Source organism: Melospiza georgiana, chromosome 2 (assembly GCF_028018845.1).
Source record: "Melospiza georgiana isolate bMelGeo1 chromosome 2, bMelGeo1.pri, whole genome shotgun sequence".
In the NCBI taxonomy this organism is placed as follows: domain Eukaryota; kingdom Metazoa; phylum Chordata; class Aves; order Passeriformes; family Passerellidae; genus Melospiza; species Melospiza georgiana.
In genome coordinates this window covers 19,945,377-19,957,687 of record NC_080431.1, presented here as the reverse complement: position 1 = coordinate 19,957,687, position 12,311 = coordinate 19,945,377, and the positions used below count along the sequence as shown (strand labels likewise).

The window sequence follows — 12,311 nt, the reverse complement described above, 5'->3', positions numbered from 1 at the left end:
AGATGCACAAATACAGATCCAGAAATAATGTATCAGCCGTGATGAAAAAAGCACTTTGTGCCCTGTTTTCATATTGCTTGTTTAGAATGAGCTACATAAAGGATGTTTACAGCACCCACTATTTAGGTACACAGAGTGTAGTAACTGATACTATTTTCTGTCTTAATAAATAGCTGGAGAAAGAGAAAGTGACTTGAAGAACAAAACATACAAACAGGATCCCCGGTTTCTAAGATGTTATGACGTACATGTCCCCTGCTTGAAGTGGCTCTGGATGGTGCATATTCTCTCAATCTAGTGGTTAGATGGATGAGGTGCCATATATTCTTCACAACCTTTCAAGATGTTCCCAGCTGAAAATGGCTGCAATTAAAATATGAAGGAAATACTTTATGAGGAAAAGCACATAGCTACATTAAGTAAGGAGGAGAGACTAGGGTAGATATGACAAAGAAAATACAAGGGAATTCAAAACAGTCAGGTTAGATCTTCATCACTGAAGCTTCCCCTTCTTAACAGCTAACTTTGGCCCAGCTCCCTTGCCTTACATGTGTAAAAAACTCCAGCTTGCCTATGGGTGATGGGAGTATGATGGACTGACTGTATATGTGCCTCTGGCACTGTTGGCCTTGCAGCTGCCCCCAGTCTCTGTGAACAAACATTCAGATCTTTCCTGGCTCCTTCTTCTGAGTGGGTGTAAGTGTGACCAGTATGCCCTTGGTCTCATAAGTCATACCCAGATAAATCCAGAGAGAGCTGAGCAAGGGGCTGCAGTAGGTTAAACTTTTGGCTTTGGAGCACAGGAAGGGGCAGGCTGTCCCCTTGGGTAAGGAGCTCCTCAGGGCTTTTCTCCATATGAAGCTGTTTGATGGTTGAAAAAAATATTTAAAGCAGAAAATCCCTGACCAGAGGCAGGTAGCTGCTGTTTTCATTAGTCTGGGCATGAAAACTGCAGTGTTTGGCCTGCCAAAACCCATGGAGTCAACTGTGGTTGCCAAATGGCTGCTCCCTCCAGGAACAGGCTGGCTGAACCCACTGACTTGGACAGTGATGAGGTCTCGTCTGACAGCCACAATGTCTAAATTGGGTAACCAGAACCTGTTACCTTAAAATCATTTCCTATGATCCACAGTCCTATTATCATCTCCCATACCACTGTACAACAGTGTTTATGTGTTTGGAAGGTTTACTTGTTTTCTGGAAGGACAGATCCATTCTCTTTTCTCTTTAAGGAAAAGACAGACTTGTTCTCCTAAGGGGAAGCCAAGCTTCCTCTAGGTCATACCTTTTCTGTGGGTCCTTGTAATGACAGGCCCACACATTTGCCTGCATCCAGTTTAAAGGCTTTTCTCTCTCCTGGCAAAGTACCTGTCATAACAGATGTTTTGAATCCTTTTCTTTAATCTCCAACCTAACAATCTCCACAGTTACAGCAAAAGCTCTTTGCATCTCTTTTTACTAACCCACTCCATATCCACATTGTAAGGTCCCTTTGTCTTTGGTTTACGACCTTTCCAGACTTTCACCAGTGCTATTGAAATTTTCTATGCTCTTCTCACATCTCTCCAATTTCATCTTTTCCAAAACATGGAATAGCAATGCAGCCCATCACTTGGTGAGTAATGTATCTGCTACATCTTGCCAGCTGCAGATGCAGCATTTGAGGTCAACTAGTCAATGTGTCACTTGTCCTCCTTCTGAGGACACTTCTACCATGCCAGCCTCCTCACTGATGCCACCCTGGCTTCTCCCTCACCCTGTGGCCTGTCACATCTAATGTATGTGCTCAGCATGCTGCCCTAGTGATCTAAGTAGTGGTATTTTTTGTGTCAGATTGACTTGAAAAAAGTGTTGGGTATATGTGAGATGCAGCATGGCTGCAGGGCAAATCCAGACCAGAGCTAATTGTGTCGCTGTTACACTCAGTGCCTGAGATTAAACAAGCTGGCCTCTCGCTGCCTCCAGCTGAGTTCTGAAAAACCAAAACATTTCTGTTACTTCCCAGGATGAAAGCAGGGGAGAAACACAATTTCCTCATTAAAAACCCCTCTACAACCAATCCCCCAATCTTCTTTTCTTTAAATATAGTGGTTTCCCAACCTTTATATTGCTAAATATGGCCGGAGATGATCTTTGTTCCAGAGAAAACAGCTGAATTCATAGCAAATCCTACATAAGTACAATCTGATCCCAATTTTTGGCTAGTATTTCTTGTGCCACTTTAAAATGTGGGTTAGATCTTATAAGTATTTTAAATTCATATATATACCCTGTATGTTTGCATTTAGACAGAGATTCACAAGCTCAGCTATTCTAGAATATTATTCAAATCTATTTTTTTGTCATCACTATCTGATGCTCTTCTATCAGCTGGATATCCAGGGAGGCATTTCCATTTGACTACTGAAAATACAGCGTAGCAATTGCATAAATTTTCCAGTAGTTTTAAAATAAAAAATAGAATTATTTTCATTTTAAAATGTCTACTGCTTTTTCACCTGCAGAAGTGTAATCTTTCTGTAGGTTACATGAACCCAAGTTACATCTTGCTGGAGGCCTTCCACTACCTATAAACAGACAAATTTTAAAGGTAACACCTTCTAAAGGTAGACTGCAAAACTGCAAAGACAACGAAACCAAAAGTGTGAGGACAAATAGGGTACAAGATTTCAAAACTTCCCTTCCTATGGAAATGACCTAAAGATGTGAAAGTGGAAGGATACATGCCAAAATCACATCCATAACCACTTTACTTTTAGACATCTTTCCTTCCTTCATTTATGGTCTCTGTTTTGTCTGTGCAGAAGACAGTAAACTCTTACAAACTCTTCAAGATATGCATCTAAACACAGAGCAAAAATGTGTTGCCTGATCCTTCTGTGTTTATTGAAGATCTTCAGCTGTGGATGCCATGGCTAACTGGGGCTTTGCATTCCTGGGTTAATATTTAATTTGTAGCATAGCTGTAGCTCACATGGGATCCTAGATTCATCAGTCAGAGACATGTCCCATTAGTCATTAAAAATTTAGTTCAAATAAGCGATACAGGATTGGACCATTATCTATTATTAATCCTTTTTTCAAGCTAAAGTAATTATAAAATAAACAGGTTGAAGTCTTATAAAAAATGTAGTCCTAAGTCTTCTCAGAAAGGAGAGACTTCATTTTGTTGTTGCCTTTTTGTGGAAAATCATTAAAAAAGAGTCAGGAAAAACTTATTAGTTTTGAGCAGGCAAAGTTAGTGTGTGTTTCATTTACAGGAATATTTCCACTGAAAATCCAGATAGAACCAAGCACTCTAGAAGCCTGGAGTCATAATGAACTAAAAGAAACTGTAACCATATTACTTTGCCTTATACAAGCACTATATATATGTTTAACTCACAATCTGATACATAAACACATACATTACGCAAAAAGACCCACACTTCAAAGAGGAAGAGAAAGCTCTATTTTCTTGGCATGCACAAGGTATGTGTCAGGCAACAGCAAATGACATTTGATTGGGATGGTTGGTGACTTCCACCTTTAACTGTGCTCTATTCATTTACCTGAATCAGTTTAAACCTATTGATTTAAAACTTTTTTTTTTTTATTACTAGATTAAGTGAAGTTTGGATGTGTTCCATTACACAGAGCAGGTTTGTTTGCTTATTTGTGTTTGTAGTTTCACATGGGCTTAATTCCCATGGGTGCAATTTACTCTCAAGTGCTGCATTCAAGAGGCAAAAAGACCTTCAAGTGGACATAAATTAGATTTGGCTGAGTACAAGACTCAATCAATATAGTTTAAACATTTGAATAGTTCCTCGAGTCCTGCTGGCACATCTGGGTTTGCTAAACACACGCTGGGGTAGAGATGAGGAATCAACTATAACTTCAGGAGACCAGTGAGCTGAGTTTCCCTCTAGAGTCAGTGGAGAGACAGTCTCTAAAATTGACCTCCTTGCAGAATTTGGTTTTGATTTTTAGGGAATGAGCATTCCTCACTGTTGCCACCAATGCACTCGGTTGCCCAAACACTGGAAGAGCATTCTGTAGCCCTCTACAGAAAAATGTATTCACACTAAGGCTTAAAAATAAAAGTTGGCTGTTTTTTTAATGTTAAAGCTTTATCTTAAATCTCTAGACTCCCAAAGGGCATGATGCTTCAATCCAGAATCGGTTAAAGGAGAATAAATTTTGAAGCACAGATTATAAATACTTCCACAGCAGATTTGCCCACACACTGTAACTACTAGCAAATTCCTGGTTACAGGATGGATTCTTGTACCATCACTTTGAAACCGCCCATTTACATCTGCTTTTCTTGTTTAGCCAATTCTGCTCCATTTCCCCCAAAAAACCAATGAACCACAATGAATCAGCATTCAGCACACTTTTTTTATGAGTACAAAAATCTGTTCCTGATCATTATCAGGAGTGAAACCCATTTACCAAAATGGTTAAGTACCTGTAATAAATAGTCTAGAAGGAATGAATCCTACGATTTAAAACTTGATCAAGTGATTCAGCAAGGCTTCTCTGGTCTCCCACTCCAAGTATGACCATGGCTAACACTATGCCAGGCCAGCTGAGGCTTTATCTAGGGTTGAAAATGTCCAAGGACAGAGATACCAAGCACAGTCCCAGTGTTGCTCTGGTATTTCCACACCCTTTACAGAAAATACTTCTGGTGGTTCAGATGTGCTATGTGAAGCTCCTTCATCTCAAGCAAGTTCTGTGTATCAGCATAATTTGAATGAAAACATGGTACATTTATACAAAATTCTGTACCTTAAAAGCAACTGCAGATGACTTAACATCTCTTTAGGACTAAATGCTTTGACACCTTTCTGTATTTGCTCCAGCCTCCACTGGGACTCTGGTTTGTGCTGGCATGCAGTGTCGTCTCTGCAGAACTTCCTCTAGTGTCTGATGGAGATGGTGAAAATCTTTTCACTGCATTCAATTAGTTTTGGGTTTGCATTTGTTTTGCTTCTGGAACTACAGTGTTGATTGTTATTGCTTATCCAAGACCAATAGTCCCAGCTTGCTCATGCAGTCAATCCAACAGCTCTGCTTGTTAAATTTTCTCTCTTTTTAAACCTCTCCTTAGGTTGGGAAAATCCACAAGAATGCTGCCCGCAAAAGAGAATACCACGTCCTGTTCATGGTGATCACTACAGTTATCTGTTTCCTGGTGTGCTGGATTCCGTATGGGGTTATAGCATTACTTGCAACATTTGGCAAGCCAGGTGCTGTGACTCCAGTTACAAGTGTCATACCTTCCATCCTAGCAAAAAGCAGCACTGTTTGCAATCCCATTATCTACATACTTATGAATAAGCAGGTAAGACATACATTATTTTTAAGGTGCATTTTCTTCAGGGTCCGTCAGATATTCTTGACCGTTGTGACTACCTGTCTTATAGATGTATCTTTAAGGACCCTGAAAGCTTGTCCAAACAATTCTACTGTTTGCAAACAGCGTATTGCTAGATAGGAAGAACAGGAAAATGGTAAAATGTTTGCTTACTGAAATTGCTTGTGTTCTTCTGAGGGCACACTGGGTATTAGTGTGTATCCTTCAGAGTTAGTTGCCAAAAACCTTTACAAGAGGAATACTCAAACATTTGTTGAGGTTAAGGAGTGGGGGGGAAAATGGACAAGGAGACAAAGGGATTTCATGACCTTGAAAACAAAAAAAAGGAGACCATTTTTAAATACCATTTTCATGGTAGATCCCCTTGAAACTAAATATCATTGCAATTACTATTTTTGCTATTTTTGTGGACATCTACATCCTTACTGTTAAATTCACAGTTCAGCTACATGCCAAAATACATAATGAATTTTGTCTCATGAGCACCAAGGCATATTCTAAAATACCTACATCCAGTTCAGGTCTCTCATTCCTGTAAATGCCATTGTCAGTACTCAAAAGTGAGCCTCCTAATGTTTCTGCATTGACAATTCTGACTCTAAAGTCCGATAATGGCAGATCTGGAAGTTTTAAATTGTTTTGCAGTAGGAAATCTGAAAAAAATATGCATAGTTTATGAAAACTTTTTTACTTGGATTGTGTGTTGGAGGTTGTTCTGTATTCTTTCCTCATTATGTCCACTACAAAGCAGAGAAACACCCTTCATCTTTTCTTGCTCAGTGCATGCTGGAGCCCGCCCTTAATATTTATCAACAGCACCAATATATTATCATGGAGCTGAGACAAGGGAAGAGTTAAATGTAACAGCCAAATATATTCAAGTTTTGCCACAGCCTGAGATCATTCTTGTCCTGCTTCATCTAACCTAAATTTCTTAAACAATGAAAGAATCTACTCTTGAAGTTTGAGGGGGAAATCTCAAGCAAGTTGTGAAACCTCCTTGAAATCAGAAGGAAAAAGTTCTGTTGCCTTCCCCAGGACCAGGGCTTCATTTCCAATGTCTAGTTTGAGCTGACATTGAAGTAAATAGAACATTCCATTTGAAAAGTGTTAGTGCTGAAGAAAACCAGTAACTTTCCCCCCCTACCTTTTACAATTCTTATGAAAACTTCTCAACAGCAGCATCTGTCTTGCTTCGTAATTCTCTGAGCACTTTGACTGAGGTCCTTGACCGAGAGATAATCTGATTGTGCTATGATCACTGGAGCAGGTTATATAATATTGATAACAGATACATTTTGGCATTGTCTTAACACATGGAGATGTGATGAGCCCCTGAAGGGGAGGCGCTTGGTCAGATTTGGGATAGATACTTTTTACTAATCAAACCAAAATGATAGCTAATGCACAGCTTTAACCTGCAGCTCTCCTCTGCTGTGCTACTGTGTATTAGCAGTAATTGTTTTGAATGAATGTTTTGAATGAAAATAATTGTTTTTAACTGACACTGAGAAATGTGCTTTGCTCAAGAAGGTGAAACCCATCCTTTTGTCTATTCCTCCTTTCAAAACAGGAACAATAGTAACACCCCCATACAATGCATCACTGGTGTTCTTGGCACCTCTGTATTGTTCTCACGCTTTCTTGTAAATTTAACACCTCAGGAAAAGAAGTTGTTCATCTTCCCTGGCACTCATCTTTCCTGGTCTTCATGCTTAGCTGAGAATTGTCACGGAAGGCTGGTGCCTGCCAACACAGAAATTATCTGGTCTGCATTTTTCACAGTTCTCTGTTTGCAGATGTGAGGTACCACAGTACAGTATTTACTCCTGCCCCTTAAAAATACACAGAACATATGGCATAATTTTTAGCTCTCTATGTATAGGTCATTTTGCTCTGGGAAATGCCCCAAAGATTGGAAAAGGTTGTTGGTTGACTGCAGTTGTAGTGTTAGCTTCCAGCTGTCATAAATCTCTGCAGAGTATTGTGGAACCATCAGCCTCTGAGTCAGCTTCAAAACTCATCCTACAGAGCACATCTTTAAATTAACTCTCAAGCAGTCCCTGAGTCACATTCATGATCCTGGAAATCTAGAAAAATAGTTTTGTCTTTGGCATTGCCTACTGCACTGACCTGAGGTGGTAAATCACTGAGGAAAATAGTGAATTTCTTTACAGCTGCAGGAACTGCCTCAGATGGGATGGCATGAGGAATGCTGCTGTCCTTCTTCCTGTGCTGTGCTCCAGGAGGAGAGAGATGTACTGTTTAAGCTGGAGTGTTGCTGGGCTCATAACATGCCAGGGAGACATCAAGATTCACTGACAAAACTAAAGCACTAAACTGCCTGAGACCAAATGAAACTGGGGTGAAGCTGGAGGAGACAGGTAGAGGAGATCCCATTTTCCCTGTTCTCTCTTTATGGAAGGCTCTTTTGGCCCTTGGCAGTATGACTGTTTGTGCCTGGGGCAGCTTCCCCAAGGGTCAGGTCCCAAAAAGGCAGCACACAGTCAAGCAGCTGGGCAAGGTCAGCCTGCACTTTCAGTGCATCAGCTCTTTATAATTATACAGTTAATGTAGTTGTGCAGATTTTGTTTCATCTTCTCCTACATCTCTCAGTGTCTTTTATTCCCATCACACATCCCTGTTAAGTTCCCATTGTTCAAACTGCACCCATGCAGCCACCCCAAACAGATTTTTAATGGCAGCTCTGACTGCCTTCCTTTCACCATGATGGTGTGACAGAACCCTGCTGTGACCGTGGTCACAGGGGTTTTCAGGAGGAGAGGAGAGGCGAGAATGTTGACTCCATGTTCAGAAGGCTTGATTTATTATTTTATGATACATATATATTACATTATAACTATACTATAAAGAAATAGAAAGGAAAGGTTTCCTCAGAAGGCTAGCTAAGCTAAGAATAGAAAAGAATGATAAAAAAGGCAGTTCTCTCAGACTCTGTCCGAGATAGCTCCATCTTGATTGGCCATCAATTAAAACATCCAAGAGGGGCCAATCACAGGTGGACTTGTTGCATTCCACAGCAGCAGATAATAATTGTTTATATTTGTTGCTGAAACTTCTCAGCTTCAGCAAGAAAATCCTAAAGAAAAGATTTTCACAAAAAGATCTCTGCGACACCCTGCTCTTTCCATGTTACATGCAAGCAGGTATTATGCATCCACTCAGGAGATATGGAGTTTCTCTGTAGCCATGGGTTTGCTGCTGAGGAGGTGATCACTGGATGAATCCTGCTGTTGTGTGTTCCACAGAACAGCATGGGAACCCCAACATGGAAGTGCTTTCTGGCTGGTATAACTGTGCATGGGGACATACTGCACTAAGAAACAGGGATTATTAGCTGGAATAGTGGCAGCTTCAAAAACCTTGTTTTTACATACCAGAAATTCATTTTTTATTGAAAAATTTTATAGTCAAGATACTAATAACAAGTGTTCAAGAAGGTGTGGTCATGGATGAGATCTCAGTGAGATTGAGTGAATCTCCACTCATTTCACAAAATTTGAAGATGGAACTCAGAGAAAATAGAAATTTGCTGCATTGCTACTGACAGCCAAATTTTAGTCAAGTCTAAACCTGTATCACTTATAGATCTAGAGAATTAATTGTTTGAAAACCATAGATGAGATTACAAGTCACAATCTTTGCTGAAGCAAAATATCCTTGCTTCCCTGCAGCTCATGAGCTTTACTCTACTTTCTTTCACAATTTTTGTTTCTCAGATAGTGCACCTAAATCTCCCTGGACTGCTGAAACTCAGGCTAGCACATCTAATACTCTGTTGCATATTACAATTGGATAAAAGGTCCACTCACACCATGTGATCAGTAATGTGCTATTTCTGGTGTCAGAAAGTGCCTCTGAGCAAAATAAGGAGGGACAGTGTGAGGAAAGGGATGTATTAGATGTGAATATATGTTCCTGATTAGTGATTTGATTTCTAGTGTCTGTCTTCTTGTATTAAAATCATTGCAATTTTAAAAAATAGGTGACCCTTTCATTTTCCCCAAGGATCTTGAGAAGTGATGCTCAAAAGAATATACACACTTACATGAAAGTTATTACTACTGTGGCCTTTCCAAATTAATCATGAAATGGAGCATGATGGGCAAGGGAGAAATTAAGGAGAAATAATGATAAAACTAAGACAATTTTTTTCCCTGGAGAAATTTGAATAATAATGATAATGATGTACTTAGGGAGTGTTCCTCAATGGGACCTGAGCTCAAGATCCATCAGACACATCCCAGGCACCTCTGTTGTGACTCTGACAGTCCCCAGATAGCTGTGCCACCTCCTCTTCCCTAATGACTGCCTTGTTGCTCAGGCCAGCCTTCTCTTCCAGGGCCTTCATGGAACTTCCCAGCTGCCAGATGAATAAATAGTTTTTCTGTCCATAATAATAATCCATTTTTTCTCTCTATATGCAGTTTTCTAGCACTCCTTTTCAATCCTTCTTGATCTTACTTTTTGTACTGAATAGGGAGAAATGCAGATGAGCTTTGGGAAAGGGAGATATACATGATCCTGATTAAAAAAAAATTAAATAACCTTAACATTCCTCCACTGGCTGTTATAACAGCTATGTTTTCAGTCATTTTTCATGGGGTATTTTGCAGTTTTCAGTATTTCCAACAAAAGGTAATGGCTAACTTTTAAGACTGGGGGAACGCATGTGTAATGAACAGCGTATTTTATAAGTTGCTCATTTTCACATTTGGAAAGATAAGATATTTTAGCTGTGTGTGAACACAGAACTACAGATCCACAAAGACAGTGTGCAATTCAGGCACAATTGTGCCAAATTTCATTTTATACATAAATTGGGACACTTCTATTAAGTCCTGAAAAGAGTCCTTGTTTGCTTGGTTCAAACCTTTGAGAGGTTTGTGGAGTTACCATAGAATTTATTATCTTGTTATAATTTTTCATTAAAATTCACTTAGATTTCAACACTCATGATCTGGGCTTTTTTTCCCCTCTTTCACTGGTAGCTAAGCTGTCTTTGAGTAATTAATAGTTGAAATAGAATGGCACACCCAAGCTCTTCAGTTGAAAATAGGTCAAGTCAAAATGATCTCTTCCTGCAGAATACTCTACCATAGTACAGCTCAGAAATGTTTTGACTTTACTTCTCTGCCAACATGTAGTGTTATGACTTTCTAAAGCAGAGGGGCAAAGAGAAAAAAGGTCTCAAGGGCACCTTTGCTGCTGTCATAAGGTATAATTGCATTTCACACAGTAAGTTTTAAATTACTTTAGGATTTTCTCTTGCAGCTCATGACAAAAAAATCAGTTCAGGTAAATAACTTGGGCATTTGACTAGGGCTCCAAGCAACCCCAGCAGACTTCATGCTGTGCCAGGCTATATCCTTTGATACATCCTGTCTATGTTGACATGTTCTGCCTGTCCTGGACTGGCTTCAATATCACAGAAGGGTTTAGAACTTTCTTCTTTTAGACCCATGGCAAAACTAGGAGCAGGAAGCCAGACCGCCTCTTAGGCAAGCAAAATACTGAATAAAGTTGAAAACTAATGCAGATGAATGATGAAGAGAAACACTGGATAAGCACATGTTTTTAACTATGTGATGATTTTCACTTTATGGCTAGGGAATGTATTAATGGAAATGGAAACCAGTTAAAAGATACTTCTTCTGGAAGGCACAGAAAGTGAAGGAGAGCAATATCTCTTTAAATCTTATTTTAAACAGGAACTAATATGTTAATGTTCCTTCCTGTATTGCTCCTTTCATAGCAAGAGAGATACATGAGGCATCACAGAAGTGGGAAGAGACCTCCACATTACACAAGGAAAATAAATGGGTCAGAAATCAAGGGGAAAATGCAGTGAGCAGGGTTTGTAGCAAATGATGGGATCCTCTGTGGTCCCTATCCACTCTGCAAAAGAAGACAGGCATTTCTGAAAGGAGAAGAGTTCCACCTTTAACATTAAACCTGAAGGATAGATTGATAGATAAATGGAAGTTTCCAGTATTCACAGCTTACTGTAGAGCAAGAAATGTGGTATGTTCACAGCTAAAAGAGACGTGTTAGGATTTTTTTGTAAGCAAGGTCCCTTGGTAGTCTCATTGCTCTTGCAAGTGGACGTCATAGGAAGCTCAGCCAAAGTGGTGTTTCTTTGCTGGCTTCACAGGTACATCTGTCCTCAAGGGAGAGTCTAGAGGGTCAAGAGCTCATCCAGTCCTAAGAGAAATACAGGGGAGGGAAAGGATGAAATACAAACAATTGTGCTGTTTCTCACTTTCCATTACTTCAGCGTGATCTAGAAGTTGGGTGAGAGCACTTGGCAGTTAAGTTTTTTTTCTGAACGGATTTCGAAGTTTGGTGTGGGCAGGTAAAGTCCTACAAAGGTACATGTGATCCACAGATAATCTAAACTTGAGCTATGCTTCAAAATGGCATTGCCAAGCCACACTGAATGGATGGATGTCACAGGATGTTCTGTTGCAGTGGTCTAAACTGCAATGGCAGGTCAGGAATCAGAATCAATTTTAGCCCACACCTTGATTTGATTAAGGTCACACATTTATTTAGCCTCAGGATTCCCCATTTCAATACTAATATTCCTGGTTTTCTATAACATGTCTAATATTATGTTTTATAAGTAGGACTGCAGTTAAGCATTTGGTACTACTTACCACTTCAAAGCTAAATATAAGCACAGTTTGGGTGAAGAAAACAGAATGCAATATTCTGTAATGCAGTGCAATACAGCATATTAGATAAACAAAGATTTTAGTTGCTTTATGACAACAATCAAATTCAACAGATGAAAAAGTATTGGAAAAGTAAGCGCAACCATGGCAGTGACAGAGTCTCTAATTTTCCTCTCCTGTTCAATAACTGAGTAATCTTTTGTCATATGGTAGTGGCATAATACTAAAATTTTATTCAGAGCGGGACA

The 12,311-nt window shown here is 39.6% G+C and overlaps 1 protein-coding gene across 1 annotated transcript in view; it reads left to right on the top strand.

Annotated features, from left to right (window-relative positions):
* Nucleotides 1-12,311, top strand: part of LOC131080761 (pinopsin-like) — a 70,300-nt gene that overhangs the window by 42,664 nt on the left and 15,325 nt on the right. The window contains exon 3 of the mRNA XM_058019331.1: nucleotides 5,099-5,332. Within this exon, the coding sequence (XP_057875314.1) occupies nucleotides 5,099-5,332 (234 nt within the window). The remainder of the gene's footprint in view (nucleotides 1-5,098; nucleotides 5,333-12,311) is intronic.